Source organism: Amphiura filiformis, chromosome 19, assembly GCF_039555335.1.
Source record: "Amphiura filiformis chromosome 19, Afil_fr2py, whole genome shotgun sequence".
Classification (NCBI taxonomy): Eukaryota; Metazoa; Echinodermata; class Ophiuroidea; order Amphilepidida; family Amphiuridae; genus Amphiura; species Amphiura filiformis.
The window spans coordinates 39,861,707-39,880,130 of NC_092646.1; the positions used below are offsets into that span (position 1 = coordinate 39,861,707).

At 36.4% G+C, this 18,424-nt stretch overlaps 1 protein-coding gene across 1 annotated transcript; it reads right to left on the reverse strand.

Moving 5' to 3' along the window:
• Positions 1-1,211: 1,211 nt before the first annotated feature.
• Positions 1,212-17,789, reverse strand: LOC140141288 (L-arginine-binding protein-like). Its single transcript, XM_072163114.1, has 9 exons — positions 17,587-17,789; positions 12,676-12,950; positions 9,672-9,744; positions 8,416-8,468; positions 7,661-7,789; positions 6,820-7,016; positions 5,392-5,469; positions 3,186-3,390; positions 1,212-2,813 (listed from the first exon to the last, which is right to left on the reverse strand). Exons 2-9 carry the CDS (start codon positions 12,887-12,889, stop codon positions 2,767-2,769), a joined length of 996 nt encoding a protein of 331 aa, XP_072019215.1. The 5' UTR covers positions 12,890-12,950; positions 17,587-17,789; the 3' UTR covers positions 1,212-2,766.
• Between the last annotated feature and the right edge of the window lie 635 nt (positions 17,790-18,424).

Consider the following 18,424-nt stretch of genomic DNA (forward strand, 5'->3'; position numbering starts at 1 on the left):
ACCACCAAAATTCGTGATCTTTTAGCGTTGGAAAAGAAACCACGTGAATAGAGTGCCCTTTCAAGGATAGGTTCTCTGTGCTTTGATCCTTGCCTCCTTGCTCTGACCCAATAGAGGCCCTGCATGATTCTATCGATTGGCTCCAAACACAGGATTTGAACCGGTGTCCTTCACCGTAATCGGTGAGGCGCAATGCAGTCCATTCAAATATTGTCACCAACCTATTTGATTGTAGTGCATTTGTTATGTGTGTGAGACGAACTGTCGCGGTAGATTGCAATCAACGCTACATCATTTCACATTTTAGGTGGGATAGACCCACAATGCTAGACAAAATAGGTTGGAATGAAAAATAGAATGTGCACCTTGTAATAGCCATATTTTCGTTATTTCTCGAGTGATGAAATGGCGCTTTCTTTAGTGTCAAGTCTAAACATTACCCTCACCCCCTATACCTCCCCCTGTCCCACCAATCAATGTTGGTACTACTGAGCGCACATGAACAAAATGTCAGGATTCAACATTGATCGGGGGAACGGGGCTCATTTGCAATACCGTACTAATTTCATTCCAACCCTTTTGTCCAGGGTTGCAGCTATGGCTGCCATTGAGGTGTAGGAATGCGTGAAATTGGATTCGTGATTCGTCTATATTCAAATTTCACGCAGTCCTACACCTCAATGGCAGCCATAGCTGCCCCCCCCCCTTAGGTCTATCCCACCTAAAATGTGAAATGATATGACCTTGGCGGGGATATTAAACTGCATTCCATCACCCGTGTTATACACAGACAAAAGAATGATGAAAGGTTACAACACAATACAATTCAACATCGATTTTTAAGCGGATGTAATCCACCCAATTGGGCAGTAACAACACCAGTTTGGTGCAGACGGGACCCAGTAATGGCCGACTAAATTATGACCATCACTTGGCTCGTTGGATTCGTCTATATCGCCCTGTTTTATTTGGTCTGGTCTTTTTTTTTTTTTTTTTTTTTTTGGCTTTGTAGCAAACCGTTCTTTGTAGCGAACCGTGGCGTAGCTATGGGTTGTTGTGCCACAAGGATACATAATGGCGCCCCTCCAAATCTTGACACAATTGCGCGTCGAACGCGCGAATATTTGCCCAAATACCCCTGTTTTGCAGATTTCATTCTACAACTGCTAACCGTCTAGGCGTATTATTTTTCAAGAGTTGTCCACTATCCATATAAATGTCATGCTAGAACAGGCACAAAATATGCTCAACCTCTTTAATGCTTCCGCCGCCATTGGCACTGTCACAACGTTTGCATACAGGTGTTTAAAAATCGCCTCTTTTTGTGGATGAGGTTAGATTTATTTTAAGAACGATATAACACATGCAAATTAACTATTGCAACTTCTCAAAGAAAGAAAGCAGGCGATATTTTTTTGGTATTCATTTTATAGTACTTTATCATGAAGATGTATTTTGAGAAACAATATTGAATTGTTAGCCAAATAACATGAATAAAGGCAAAAATATGACTTTGTGCTAAACAAAAAAAAGTTTAGTCATAAATGTGCCTTATTACCTTGTTAAAGGAAATCTGTACCATAAACTAATCAATGGCTATATAGTTGCAGTAATAATAAAAACGACAAACAGTTAAAGTCCTAAGCTTATAATACGTCCAAATAAAGGAGAAATTCTTAATTCCTTACGACGATCAGTCGTCAGTTTGCAATCCATGGTGGCTGCCATATTGATACCCGATGCATTTTTATTACGCTGTAACGGTACCCCGATTTTGAAACCAGCGAAATCCGTGCCACAAGCCTCGTACCTCGTGAACTTTGGTGACACGAAGCGAATACTACCAAAGTTCAGATTCAACATTCGTTCAAAAGAAAACGCGACAATTTTTACCCATAAAACTACAGAAGAACATAAACAAATGTATTTTAAGTAATATTTATGATCAACAATGTCTTTTGAGAACGAAAAGTGTAAAAACAGCACTAAAAACCAAAATACGCTGTGGGGTCGCGAATGCCACACAGCAACACACGCACGCCGAAGGTAGCCGAGGGTCTGTGTGAAAGGTTACACTACCGCTTGTGGCAGAAAGGATTCGCAAGCAGCTATCATGGCGGCTTCCATTAATCGCAGAAACGAAGGATTAAAAGTGCTTTTTCTTTGTTAGGAATATTCCGAAATTCATATAGACCGTCTGGTATGTTTAATTTAGGGGTATATAACTATATTAGCCATTGATTAGTTTATGGTACAGATTTCCTTTAACAAAATAAGGCCAATATTAAAAAAATAAAAAATTGTGCTTGCATTAAAAAGAGCCTTTAGATTATATATTAATCTTTAAAAATAAACCGAGTGCAATAGCTGCCTTTAAAATGATATTAATTATATTAATATGTACAAGAAACCATAACCGTTTAAAAATAAAATAATCATATGGTAACAATATCACCACAATATTACCGATATTGAAATGTTTAAGTCACTGGCATACTTGATTGTAGAGTTAGAACTTTTTTTATAACCAAATTTTCTTATGTAATTATTTACTTTGGACTATAATTATTTCGATTTCAAGTTCATCATCGTCGACTTTGTTCTAAATTGAATGAGATCATGTCATGAATGTAATAATAATTATGATAATAATACCTTTAAGAACACCTTTATCTTTTATAATACCATGAATAAATATTTATGAACCTCATATTAAAGTTATGCAAGTAATAAATTATTTAGTCATCTGTTTTGTTGTTTATTTGCCTAATCTAGAAAGCACAGATCTTTTGGTTTGCGTCCTGGTTGATGACCTGAAAAACATAAGTACATGAAACATAATTATTACTCGAAGAAAAAGAAAAAAGTACAAGTTAGTAAATAAGTAAAGTAAGTTAGTAAGTTGTAAAGTAAGCATAGGGGCCGGAAGCGGAGACGGGGGAACACGTTATAGGTTTAAGCTTAACTTTGCAAAATTGCAGTTTCCGTTTTTCTGTTCTCTACTCCACTCCGGGATTTTGTTCCGTTTTCCGTAAAACGGGAAACTTGCCATTTTAATAAGGCTACCCTCTATTAATTATGTCATACAATTTTGAAATAGTCTACATAGCAAACAAAAACAAGGTAGGGCAAAAGCAAGACAGCAAGAATGACAGAAATAATCTTAAATTACCCAAGACGCTTACCATGTTCTTCGTTTAAGTCCTGACAAATCTCGATATATTTATTGGACGTTAGAAGTCTAGCCATTGCCGGGTTCCACCAACTGAGCAAATCGTTATCCACACGAATCATTACACCCGGTCCAGAACTATAGCATTGTATTTCTGCATTAGTCTGGTCCAAGTCATCAGTTGATATGACGTTATTCAGTGCAAATGCCACGTCAACCTGTGGTATTAAGAAGTACACGGAATATACGCTATCAATTTAATTCCGAAGAATTTATAAGTTTTACTCACACATGTCATAATAACACCAACAAAAATCGGTCAAACAAATTACGGTTACTAGATTTTTCATTACGTTTCACTACCTGATCAAAAATTGAATTCCCTCCTGAGGTTAGTATCTGTCAATGAATTGACCACACCACCAGGCTGTCATTATAGCTGGAGGCAGTATATGACACACATGGATCAATAAGTTACATAAAATATCCTTGTGTGTATGGTATTTAGTTCCCAGGAAGTGAGTTTTGCCTGAGGCAGTTTGTGGTTAAATGTTGATACCTCACTACAAGAGTTATTATACCGTCGATTTGGTTGAAAAAAGAGGTGAGACATGATCAATTATGTTCAGGCAGTAAAACCTAATGTAACCTTTTTTTGGTCATAAGGACGCAGTTGGCGTCGGTTTAGGCCCAAAGAAGATATCTTATACTTCCATAATGCAGTTCTCCCATTTCAATTTTCTGCACCGATTTGCTATCTAGGGCAATTTGCACTGAAATGTACCTCAATGAACAGAGTACATCCAGATCTTGCAAAATATATTTATCTCTTGATTCTCGATCCATGTTCAGCCAGACTAATCTCAAATTGAAAACAAAGGGGGAGCTGTACAAAGTAATGGGCGTGTCATTTGATTAACCCCATGAGAACAACCTGTCGATTGGCCAAAATGAATATTTTGTCCAATTTTGAACCAATCAAGGAGGGTATTAAAGGGGCATTTCGTGATCCACAGCCTCATCCCCCCTCCCCACTTTTCTCAAAAAAAGTTGAGATTTTTATATCACTGGAAACCTCTGGCTACATAATGTTTATGTACAAAATAGTTCTTGCAGATTAATTCGTTTTGCAAAGATATCGTGAAATTCGAATTTCGTTCTGGTGCACCAGAACGAAATTACAACGCATTGTCTATGGAGCAGTGTAATACACATAATCATGCATAACTCGCAAACGCAAAATCGGAATCAACTACAATTTTGGGAATAGGCTTTTTTCGTGGATATGTACTGAAAAATGTCATAAAAAGAGGATGCTAGGATCACGAAACACTCCTTTAATAAGAACATCTGCAAATGCAATTGAACATAAATAGTTTAAAGAATGTCTCCGGCAATCACAACATGATGCCTTACACGTTAGAAAAATAATTATCAAGCACGAATCACGTGGTATTATTTAAAACAAACTCATATTGACCATCAAAACGAATAAAAACAGCCGGCTCTCAACACGCGATATTCAAAATTCCCACCGCCGATTAAAATTGTCTAGTGCAATGACGTCATGGTTATTTGTGCTAATTGTTGTCAGTCTTCATTGTATTACTGGGACGTCATTGCACTGGTCAATTTCGGCGCACGGGAATTTTGAATAACGCGTGTTGAGAGACGGCGGTGTTAATTCGTTTTTATGGTCAATATGAGTTTGTTTAAAATAAAACCACGTGATTCGTGCTTGATGGTTAATTTTCTAACATATAAGGCATAATGTTGTGATTTAAAGTTATCAACCAATCAGGTTGTTAGATGACCAAGGGTTAAACGAGGTAATGTATCATGTTGCAAATGATTCTGGCTAGGGTAAGAGATCTTCTCTGGTTTATGCCTATAATGGTGTTTTACACATGTATTTAAAGAATAATCCGATTCCCCAATTTCGAGTGATTTTCCTCAAGCGGTTTGGATCATGGAAGCAAAACGCGTAACTTTTGCTAATTCGTTTCTCACAACAAAGACAATTGCCTATAATAATAATAGTATTTAGATTAGAAGACATTTCTGGTTCGTACCACGGTGTCTTTTAAAAGCCATTTCTTGTATAGTTAACCTAACAAACATGTCTAATGCTAAAACCTTCACAAAAAGTAACGCAGACGTTATAAAAATTTATTTGTATGCCTATATATTATAGCTTCAAGACAATATCAAGCTCTTACCGTGTCATCATTAACAGCAGCGACTAGATCCGACGGTGTTTGGAAATGAAATATTTGACTTTCATCCAGGGGTACTCCCTATTGTAAAAGGAAAAATAAATTACGTGTAATATATATTTTTTTAAATACCTAAACTACAACAAACACTCCCCATATAATGGCAAAGTGCGAACAAGTAAAATGGGGACTTTTGGAGCTGCGAACAGTCAAAGGGTCTTTCTTGGCTTTCTGGTTAAAAATCGCCTGAAAATACTTTTTAGAGCTGAAATTATCAAAATCAGGGGTCTTTCGGAGCTGTATTTTGGTCAAATATAGGGGGTCTTTCGGAGCTGCGAAATCCAAAAAGGGGGGTCTTTCCGGGGGAGCATACCCGTATGGTCATTTGTGTAAGTGCCCCCCCCCCAGGGAAAGGAACACTTGTAATGTTCTTTTTAGGACTATACACTGTGAAAAATAATTGCCTGGGCGGATCCAGGTTTTTGAAAGACTTGGCGCACATGAACAAATTTGCGCCAAGCAATCGTGAAAATATGTTGTTTCCTTTTTCTTTTTGTTCCACCTTATACTTTTTTAGAGGATCCTGGATCCGTTCCTATGTGACATCTGGAAATTTAACCTCAGAATTTAATACACGAATTCAAGCCATGGTACTGCAATGAAATGCCTCACTAGTTTTTCTCAAAATGAAGTAAGTAACGCGTCATAGTAAAACTGATACCATATTAGGGTGAAAGTCTAATAATGTCTCTGCTGTTTAAGGGAAGGGGTATGAACGTTTGGGCAGTATTTATTGTGGGACAATAGAGCACATCAGACATATCGAATTGCATTCTGAATACGAAAAATGCCCTTCTGATATCAAATAATTTTGATTTTTTGAAATTCGCAATGTAATACACATTTTATGGCAAATTATTAAAAATTGATATTTCTGATATTTAACAGTACTCGAAGTAAACTTTATGAATCTGATGATTTATACTTAAAGTGTATGTAGGTGGGATGAAAAGCCGATGATCAATAGAAAATTTTGACCTTTCGTATTGAAGATATGGATTTGTTTTCCCAAAACACCAAAATCATTAGATTTATAAAACTTACTTCGAGGACTGTTATATATATATCAAAAATATGAAAAATATCAAATTTTAATAATTTGTCATAAAATTTGTATTATATCGTGAATTTCAAAAAATGAAAATTATTTGATATCAGAAAGACATTCTTCGTATTCAGAATGCAATTCGATATGTCTGATGTGCTCTCATGTCCCACAAAAAATACTGTCGAAACGCTCATTCCAGATCCCTTAAACTACTGCACATGGAATTCATTCAGATTCCAGACGTTCATGAACTTTTACTAACATTATAACTTAATTATATATAAAAACAAAATGCTAATGTTGGCGATGTCACTGAAACTTACCGTGATGCCTGTTTGCTTTGCTAGGCAATGTTCATCGGATGAGTACCCATCTAGGATACCAACTTTCTTTCCTGACAGATCTCGCCAGTTGAAACTCGCACCCGCTCCTTTCTTAACAAAGAGTGTCTCAAGCTCGGCTTTACCGTAAGGATCCGTGAATTGAAATGTACGATGTCTGTCGAATGTACCCACCCAACCTGTAACATAGACATAATTAATTTAGTCATGGATGAAATGCCGAGTTGAACTATGATGTCCATATATTAGCACCAAACCATTATTAACTTCAACAAACTCTTTTCTTTACAGCATGGCATCTTGTAATTTTGAAAACGATGGATATTACTAACCCATCATGTATCAAGATGATTGGTTATCTTCAAAGCTGGTTTTTGTTGAGAAATTCTGCTTCTTCCACCATTTGTCCACATGCAACATTGGATCCTCTTACCGCAATAAAAACCATCTACACGTGCGTTGTTCTTATACTGCGCCAAAAGAGTATCCTTACACTTGGAAAAATAATCACAATTTCAAAACTGAACTGCAATTGGGCAAATTTGTTTTTGCAAAAGATGCACTATCTAATCCTGCACATTATGCCACCACATTGAATTCAATGTGACTTCAAGATGTAAAGTTACAGGCAATTGAATAGACGAAGGTCCAGTTTTAAAAGTGACAAACTGGCCTATACGACAGTTGCGAAGTAAATCTAGCAAGACCAAAATTAGAAGCTTTTTACAAATTCATGCCAAATATAAGGGGCCCCGCCGTAACGGGCGCCCCCAAAAGACCTACGCCAAAACATATAGGCTTATATCTGAGACAAACAAAATACCTGGGCATCCGTCATACCAAAATCCCATCAGCCCATCACCACCTCGAGCGGCTTCTCCGGCTTGGTTATCCCAGCAACGCGTCCAAAGATCACCCATGATGCGACAATTCTTATCAGCAACCTTGCAAACTACAAAAAAAGGGAAAGAAAGAAAGATATTTCATAAATAACTAATTATATCACTGCAAAAACTGCAGAACACATCGGATGCAACACAAAACATTTTGAATTTTTAAAATGTTATTTTTGAAACTTGTCGTCTGCAGTCGACACCCGCGTGAAGTTAAATAAGTTCTGCATGTGTTTTGTGTTGCGTCCGATGAATGCTATATAGTTACTAAACTAACTAAAGGATTAGGATTTAGCTATGTTTCATTGGGCAAAACAGGATAATATTTTTAATCCCAAAAAATGAGTACTGTATTTTTCTGGAATGGGGAGTAGTGTTTGAAAATTGAGGCATATTTGAAGACCTGGGCGCAAGAAGACCGTAAGTCCATTTGGCCCCTCAACATGTATACACTAAAGTTGTGTATAGTTTCGTATAGTTTGGTAATGTTTTATACATGTTCAGGGGCCAAAACAAATCTTTCACAACCTTTCATGATGTTTTCACCCTGGAACATGTATTAAAACCCTAAGAAACTATACGTGACTTTAGTGTATACATGTTGAGGGGCCAAGTGGACTTACGGTCTTCTTGCGCTCAGGTCTTCATTTATTAAACACAAGTGACAAAACGGGTAAACGGTTACCTGCATTCACAAGGTCAACAAGAAAGCCTTTTAACGTTCCTTCTGCTTCATCTCTGTAAATTGAAAAGAAAGATATTTAATAAAAAATAAACAGAAACAAGTAAATAAATAAAATTACTATACTTTTAGAATTACACCATATTTAGCATGGTTTTTTTTATCATGGTTAGTGTCCCTATTAATATTTATTTACGTATAGCCAGCAAACACAAAAATATTCTTAAAACGTTATTTCAAAACTTTTCAATAAACAAAATCGAAATGTCGGGTTATATTATCATGAATGCGTTTTTAAAACGTTATTGAAAAAATATTTTGGGCAAGCATTTTTGCAACTGGATAACATCTGTTTTGCATCATCTGTTTTCAAAAACGTTTTACGCATGTTATTAAAACGTTTTTCTGACAAGACTTGACATTTATATAGTTTCTGTAAAACGTGTGTTTGCTGGGTATGCAGTTTCTCATTGTGGTGATAATGTTCTCGATAAGGGTATACGATGTACTGTTGGTCGAAGCAGCAAAAAAATGTAGTTCACAGCATCTTGCGAATGGTAGTGAGCTTTAGCAAAATTTGCATTGCTCAATTCATAGCGAGCGTGTAGAAGTACTCAAATATCACAGATATACTTTTGTATGTCCTGTGGTTCTTGAGTTATGTTTTAAGAGGGCTGAAAACGTACATAACTCATTAACAACAATAAATTAAGCAAGTTTTCAAAGTATATGATTTGTAGAATGAACTTTTGCAAAACACCAAAGTGTTATTTTTCAATAATATATTGATTCAGAAATGAAAATCGATTTTTTTTGGCTGCTTCGACCAACAATACTTCGTATACCCGTAAGGTTTTTGTTTTTCAATCTACGCATTGATCCTACTCCCATACCAGATTCAGATGATTAAACAATACTTCATACAACAAAGAGTTGTTTTTCGCTGTTTGTATTTGAGGGATTGTTTGGTCGATCCGTCATGTAATTATTTCGTGTAAGCTAATCCTAATCCTAACCCTAACCCTAACCCTAATCATAACTCTAATCCTAAACTTTTGTTGTGGTTGTGTTTTTATTTTGATTTTGTGGTCTTTTTTTCATATGAAACAAAAAATTAAATAATTATTCTTTCATGTACTGATTATGCTATGTTATGTTATGTTATGTTATGTTATGTTATGTTTTTGTTTGTTTGTTTGTTTGTTTGTTTGATGGAATCATGAAGTCATCTATCAATACAACCATACGTCTATACTTACATGTATGCTTCTCTGTATTGGCCATCACCAATGGCAAATGTCCAGATGCGGGTATCGGAAGTTGACCCAGATCCTGAAGGAGAAAACGATTAAACATGTTAACGAGCCCCGGCGGAGGTGCCATGGTGTTGTTAACTTGGGCAAGCCGCTTTACATCACTTGCCTCTCTCTACCCATGGGTAAAATGGGGAGCTTAACAGCGGCACCCACCGTCTTGGTGGTGCATCCATATAAACAAAAGTTAACAAGAATTAAAAGATACTGAAAATATTTACAAAAGTTAACAAATACGAAAGAGTACTATAATAAAAATACTAATATTGTCCATTGCCATGATTGAGCGGCGAGCATGAAAGGCGATATATAAATGCCAACATTTATTTTAATTATTTATAATCAGTTTAGTTCAGTTACAGCCTACAGCGTGTATTAAAATTAATAAATGTACACATTCACATATCAGAAAAGCAGTTAGAAGTGCATCAGTCGCGGGCAGTTTCGCGTCTTTCAGGATTAATTATTTTTTCTGTAAGGTGTGTGCATTGATTTTGGACAAATTTCCCGACAATTTTGGTATTTTGTTGCAGAAATAACTTGTCACGTAAGAAATAAGTTAATACCTTAAACGTTCGCCTAATGTCGCTATGATGGTAGTCTGTGTTACAGACCGTGTACCTATATTATCCATAGGGAGAGAAACTACTGGGAACCACACACTCTTCTATATAGATATTTATATTTATATATTATTTATATTTTTTATATATTTTTTTAATTAATAAAAAATACTTGTTGTTGCTGTTGTTGTTGTTGTTGTTGTTGTTGTTGTTGTTGTTGTTGTTGTTGTATTTGTCAAAACAAATCAGGGTAAAAAAACGCTTTGGGGGATTTTCCCCAAAGTGAGCATTGTTGCCTAATTTTAACTTTACAGATGGATTTGTCAAGTCTTTGCCATAAAAAAATGCTTACTATATATTTTAGACCAACAATTTTGCAATTATGAGGCCAAAAAGTTTCCATAATTCCAGGGTTAAGACCAGTGAATGAAACTTATTGGCAGGCATTGTTGGAATTCGTATTTTCATTTCCAATTTTCACACAATAATGGGTCAACGATCATAACAAAAGATTGATTTGGTCCAATGGTTGCAAATAATTATACGTACTGAAAACACCACAACTCGCACTAGTGGACCAAATAGCCTCATATCAGATGGCGTAGTTAAATAACCTCCATTAAACAACAATGGCATAGCATATGACCTCAAGTTGTGGAGTATGAGTTTTATTTTTGTTCCCAATGCTCCGGCCCAATGCACTAAGGTCATTTGATCAATGTTCACATGGGGTTATGGAACTTTGACTTGATGAGTGAGCATGTTTCAGATTCTTGTGTCATTTGAGCAAACCAAATTACCAGAATAGTGCGTTATGCACGCTTGCATTTGGTATGCACTTGAATAGACTAGATATAGTTTTTGTAGCTTTTATTCAAGGGCAATATCGCGTAAAAATAACAATTTATACGTGAAAACAAATCTTATAATTCTGCATATTTTTGGGTGAAAAATAATAATGGAGTTTTGAAATTCAATACGGCTACTTTAAAATTGCTCATTGGTTGAGGACCTAAAAATATGAATCTTCCTGCGACATGATGATGATATCAGTGACGTCATATTAAGTGGCTATGCAATAATGGGGGGGGGGGGTAAAATTAATTTATTTATTTATTTATTTATTATTTTTGGAAAGTCAAAATGGGGTGAAAGCAAATTTCGGCAGGTCGAAAGGAGGGGGCAAGCGATTTTTAGCACGCAAATGGGGTTTCTTTTTTAAAAGGTATATAAAAAATTATTGTAAAATAACATCCAAGAATATTACACGATGAACTTGCAAATATATGACAAAAGAAAGAAACTGTTGACCTCCATATACATGATATAGCTTTGTCATGAAAGCATGATCGTGCTATAGCTAATTTCAATGCACACAGCAATTATTATGTTATTGAACATACACCATGTTAAAGTAAAATTATTTGACTTTATTTCGAGAAATGGTACAACGTGACACATCAAAAAGCATTCAATATATTATTATTGTTTGCACACGTCATGTTTGAAACTAGACATGTACTTTTTTAACCATATTGACTTTTATCAAGTTAGTATTCAGTTTGAAATCATTGCCACTTGATAAAGCGTTCAAATTTTACACCAGATACTTGATGGAAATTAATAATTTATTAACCCTAACCCCCTAAGGGCTTTTTGGCGACGGGAAGGGAAAGAAGGAAAGAATAAAGAGAGAAAAGAAGGAAAGAAGTTGTTTGCTCTGGGTGGGATTCGAACCCGAGACCCCTCGCTTGCCAAGCACTCGGTCGGCGACACTTTGCCACGGGTCTTGGGCTTCGCTGGCCAGCGAAACCGTGCCTATATATCACTTAGGGCGATTGCGTCATCACCCCACGTGGGATGCATGCACGAACAGCGCATATATCAAGTAGTATTTTGTAGTATTCAGGCGGGTTAGGGTTAAGGGATGTGGTATGAACGTTTGGACAGTATTTATTGTGGGACATTAGAGCACATCAGACTTATCGAATTGCATTCTGAATACGAAGAATGTCCTTCTGATATCAAATAATTTTGATTTTTTGAAATTTGCAATGTATAAATACACATTTTATGGCAAATGATTAAAAATTGATATCTTTGATATTTAACAGTACTCGAAAGAACAGCCGACGATCAATTGAAAATTTTGACCTTTCGTATTGAAGATATCGATTTTTTTCCCAAAACACCCAAAAAAATTAGGTCTTACCGTCTTTTTGGGAAAAAATCTTCAATATGAAATGTCAAAATTTTCGATTGATCGTCGGCTTTTCCTCCCAGCTATTAGATCATTAAATTTATAAAATTTACTTTGAGGGCTGTTAGGCCTATGTATCAAAAATGTGAAAAATATCAAATTTTAATAATTGTGTGTAGTAGCTTACCTGAATCACCACTACCTGTACCTGCACCACCAGAACCTGTCTGAGCTCCTGTAGTTCCTCCTTCAGAATCAGTAGACCCACCATTGATATAATTATAAGTATCTCCTCCTCCCTTCTGTCCAAGCCCAACACATGCAATAACCAGTGCAACCACGGCTACCAGTAGTGCAATGACCACCAGCATCAGGCCAACTTTGTCTGTGCTACGATCCATCTTGGTCGCGAGGTTCTCTTTGGACTCGGCTATTTCCAGCTACGAAATCCTATATAAATATCTAGATATTCAAAAATTAAAACAAAATTTAAAGATTTGCAATCCATTGTTCTCTCCATTTTCATGATTTTGGCGGGGGAAATCGCGGATTTTTTGCGGGTTTTTTTTTTTTTTTTTTTTTGAAAATCGGGGTGCGTTTTTAGGTCTCCAAAATCGCGTATTCGTAGCAGCCCTACAGATTTTTCCAAAAATCCTTGATACTTGGACCACCATTGTTAGCAATCTTAGTGCTCTATCTATATACGCATTTGCATAATTTTGCTGAAGCTGTTTCATCTTCTTTTCGTATTGATTCCATAAGGTCAAATAAAAAATAAGCATGTTTCACGTCCCTCCCGCTTCCATTTTTGATGTTCCTTCAATTATATTTCTATTTTTTGAAATTCAGTTAACATGACTCAAAAAGGAAGTTGAAACGCTTTCTAGAGCCTTGCTGATAAACAAGAAACACTTTTGGAAGGTTCTGTGATCATTAAAGGGGGCCTACCTCTCAGAACAACACAATTATTAAAAGGGCATCCTTTTTCGATACGTTAAAATAGCTCAATGGGTATTTACACCGATTTTGCGATAAAACATAGAAAATAAAAAGCCCCCCTTCCTTCAGTTTCTTCTTTCTTTTTTTTTACTTGGCCTAACTCATCTTGACCTTCATTATCACCATTGTTATTTTTCATATAATTTCTATGGACTCTACTTCTTGATTGGATTGTCATTTTTGAATCCCACCATTGTTTGTTAGCCCTTTTACATTCTCCAGTATCAATTGTTCGATTTGCTGCTAAAAGAATTTTAGACTCCAATGAATTCCAAATAGTATTACGGTCCTCAAAAGAAGTTGCATCCCAATCAATAAATTGGTTTTCAATTTCATTTTGATCATTTTGTCAAGTCCTGATATTTTGTGATATCCCAAACAATGGGACCCCTATTGTTTTTTGTGTTGGTTTTGCCAAAGCTGGCGTTTTTTAAGTTGAGTAACAAGACATTATGGTCACTTCCAAGGTGAAATTCACGATCTTCAGCAACAATCATTTCATGAATAAAATTTACAACGTTGTAAAAGAGCCATAAGTAAATAATCAATTGTCAGTTAAAATGGATCGCATCCAAGTTATTTTTCTTCCCCGATATATTAACGTCTACAATATATAAGTAGGCCTATATCAGAGGCATCTAGATAGTCGAGCAAACGTTCACTATGTGGATCATGATGATCATAATTTTTAAAATTTCAGAAACTAATTGTTTATACATTTCCTACACTACACTATGTAGGCCTAGTAGGCCCTATAGTATCAGTTGCCAAATTTATGAACAGTCTAAATTTGAGCAGAGTTTTTGATGCTATATTACCCGTCGTGATCGCATACGGCTGTGTTATAATAATAATAATAATAATAATAATCAGACTTGGGACCCGTCATGAGTACGGGTACGGGTACAGGTCCGAGCCATGAGTACAGGTACGGGTACGGGTCCCAGACTATGGGTACAGGTACAGGTACGGGTCCCAGGCCATGGGTACAGGTACAGGTACGGGTCCGAAGCCATGAGTACAGGTACAGGTACAGGTCCGAACCCAAAATAGGGTGCAGGTACAGGTACGGGTCCGGAGCCATGAGTACAGGTACAGGTACAGGTACGGAAATTGGGACTCGAGTACGGGTACAGGTACGGGTCCCAGTATGGGTACAGGTACAGGCCTGGCCATGGGTACAGGTACAGATATTGGGACTAGAAACATTGTATGAGTCCCATTATGGGTACATGGGTATAAACAAAGCTATTGTTATTGATTATTGACATTAATTTATTGGCTATTATACCTTGCTGTAAATACACTCTTTGATGTCATTTATACCACAACAAATGAATTAAACTACATTTCACACCAACAGAATTAGCCCTAGAACTCTGGCCATAGTATCCGTTTTTACTTCCACTAGGGCCAGAGGCACTTACATTGAAAAAATTGTTGGAGATGGTTGAACGCAACAGAACAAATAAATGATGAAAATTTACCTTTTCATTGTGTTCGTGGGTCACCACAAGAGCTGTAAAATTCCATTTGAAAAAACATATTTTTCATATTTATGCACACTTTCCCTACCTATTTAAATGAACCTCAATATTGACCAACATATTGTACCCATTTGTGTTACCTTCAATTTGACGATCCCTGTTGATTTGCCGTGAAAACGCTTGCATTTACTTGGAGGGAATTATTCAGTTCTTCCGTTATTTACATCATTGGCATCATTTGACCTCTTGACCTGATGCGAAATCTTCCCTATAAATTAAAGACCGAATTGAAAAGACTAGTTTGCGTATGACGTCCTGTCAACCAGACCAAAAATGCCGTACTGCGCAGGTCAGTAACCAATCACGTCGCGCCTTTGCCCTGACGTCAGACGCAAACTAGTCTTTTTTAATTCGGTCTTCAATTATACCATCATGCAACCGCATCTGACCTCGCCACATCTCGGGGTCGTCATGTCCATTTTACTTGTGGGGTGGATAAATGACGGAGTAGTGGACTAGGAATAGTAAATTAACATGAAACGTAAAACACCTGTATAAAACGAGAATAACTCACGCATGTCCGACCGGCCGGCCGCCCGTTGGAATAAAAAATACACGCTGGATTGTCTTGGAACTCCAAATGCTTTAGTTACAAACAGAGATTGCGCTAGTAAAAAATGCATTTCAGCCCCTGCCAAAGTTCATTTTCGGACTCCCCCGTAAAGTAGAATAGTCCAAATTATCGTAACCTTTGACATTGCCAATATCACACAAATGTCGTCTATTTCATACCGTAAAGAAGTATGACCAAGTTTCTGAAGAATATTGGTAAGTTTAAAGGCCAGATATCAGGCTAACGAATATGATCTGCATATATAGAAAGATCCGATCGTTGTCCGAACGTCAAAATTTGATAAATGTCAATGGTACAATTCCAAGCACGTGAAAGTCGTTAGGTCATTTCTCAACACAATACCTGTCAGAGGATAATTTACATAGGCACAAAAGACCGTGTTCAACGTAGCGTTACTCAGCCAAACATGGCAGAGTAGGTCCCGGATGGTCGTACATGTTCCTATCTCCACAACGTTATACCTTTCCAACAAGGAAAGAGATACAAAAGGCAACTGTCTAAACAGAATTAGAGAAATTAATTTTGTCATAAGCATTAACGTTTTGAGTCATCATAAATGTTGCATTTTGTATGATTTTACTATGCACTTTCTATTCAACATTCACTGAACAAACAGTATAGTCATTCACCATGTGCAGTGATCGGTGATGTGACTTGAGTGCAAAGGCATGCACGACTATTATGGGTAGGCTTAGTCCGAATAATCAGACCCAGAACAAAATATTAATTTCTGACATGATCGTGTACTGGGGTAGGCTAGCTCGAGATACTCTAGCTAAAATACAGGTTTACATTTACTATCTTACATTATCTTGCTGTATTTCAGCTAGAGCTCATAACGACAAGCTTCCGGGTTTTTTTGGAGAACAATACTGTTACGTAAGATGAAGAAGAAACCCGCCTCGGAGCCCGCCCTACTCATTATTTCATTGTACTTATTGCAATTTGCCTCCACACATTACGTAATCAACACAAAGCTGTTGTGAGGATTAGTGAGTGGATAAGAAATTGACAGTGGAGGATACGAAGGACACGCCGATTGTTAGTTGTCAATCATGAATTGCCGCAACGTAAAATATTTTACTGCATGGCATTCCGCAAACACCAAGACAAATTATGCCGTATTTTTCCAAAGATCATCTCATATGAAGTAAGCTGAATGCGATATGTACTTTTGTAACATTCCGATCGCTTTTGATCACCTATTATCGGCGAATTTGCTTGAAAACACGTGAGTTCATGTTGTGTAAACATAATTAGCATAGACACAAATGAAATTACGATGCAATACAATGCAATTTGAATGCGCAGCAGATCTATAGAAATAACGTTGCCCGGTTTTATGCAGAATTAGACCCTGTCTGGGGTAGGCTATGGTATGAATCGTAAGTTACACGGATTTTAATTCGCCAGAAAACTAGTACTAGTAATAGCTAAAAAATAAGCCGAAGTTTTCTCAAAACGCCTAAACACTGTAGACCTGGAGGCTTGCATTAGCACTTGTTCAGTGCCTGTATGGGACCATGACAACCCTTCTTTGAAATTACAAAATTTTCAAGCGCCTCGTTGACCGCTTCGCGGCCATGCCCACCCGTCGAGGAGCTTGATTTGCCAAAATTGCATATTTTGATGATATTGTTCTCTTTGTGCGTAGAGTAGATCAGAGAAGATGAGAAAGATGTATTTTGACAGCTTCTGACTCGAGCCTCGAATGCCAAGCTATCGATGAGCACAGCAAATTCGAAGCTAGACTTCTTGAGCAATTCTAAACATACTATTATTCCCGGGCTATTATTTTGTATTATAAATAATAGTAGGCTAGTAAGCCTATAATGCAATACTTCCCTGCTATCGTAACTTGTTACATCTGTAGTATGGATACCAATTTGAAATATACGTAAATGTATATCCGTATTCTTTTTTTTTTTTTTTTTTTTTTTAGATAAGCATAAACAGGTATTTAAGTTTTGAAACTTACCAGTTACTGTGTGATTGACTTTCGTGTGCCCGTCCTGAAATGCATGAATTTACACTGCTACCATGGCTGCTATTCTCTGGTAGAATTATGAAACTACTCACGCACAACGCCAAAGAAAACCAAGACTGGGCTGGGCCAGTGGAAATAAAAGTTGCGTTTCGATCCAGTGCTTTAAAATTCATGCAGCACTGGCTCAGAGAGTCTTGGCGACTGAGATGGGTGCCGGGTGGGTGGGTCCGGAATTCGTTTCACGTATTAATTTATTTCTTTTGTACTTTTTCTCTTTATATCGATCCCTGCTTTTCTTTCTTTCCTTTCTCTCCTTTCAAGAGGGGTTTGAATTGGAGCAAACTGCCTGAACAAGGCATTCGACTCTTATAATGAGAATTTGGCTAATTTTTTACCGACCTGATTTTTTGCTCTATTGATATTGCAATGTTTTTTACTTATTTCATTTGCTCCTACTTATTTACTCCTAGTTATTTTTTATATTGTTTTGTTTCGTTTAATTTTATTTCATTTATTTTGGCCCATTTTATTTTCTAATCTAGATCTTATTCTATTTTACTATTCTATTTCGTATTCCGTAGAGCGCCCTATAGGAAGTGTCGTGTAATAAATAAATATAAATAAATAAATAAAATAAATAAATAAATAAATAAATAAATAAATAAATAAATAAATAAATAAATAAATAAATAAATAAATAAATAAATAAATAAATAAATAAATAAATAAATAAATAAATAAATAAACAAATAAAATTTATTCTAGTCTTTTTTTAATACCATGTACCATTCCAGTTTACTGATTACTCCATGTTACTTCATTTATATTT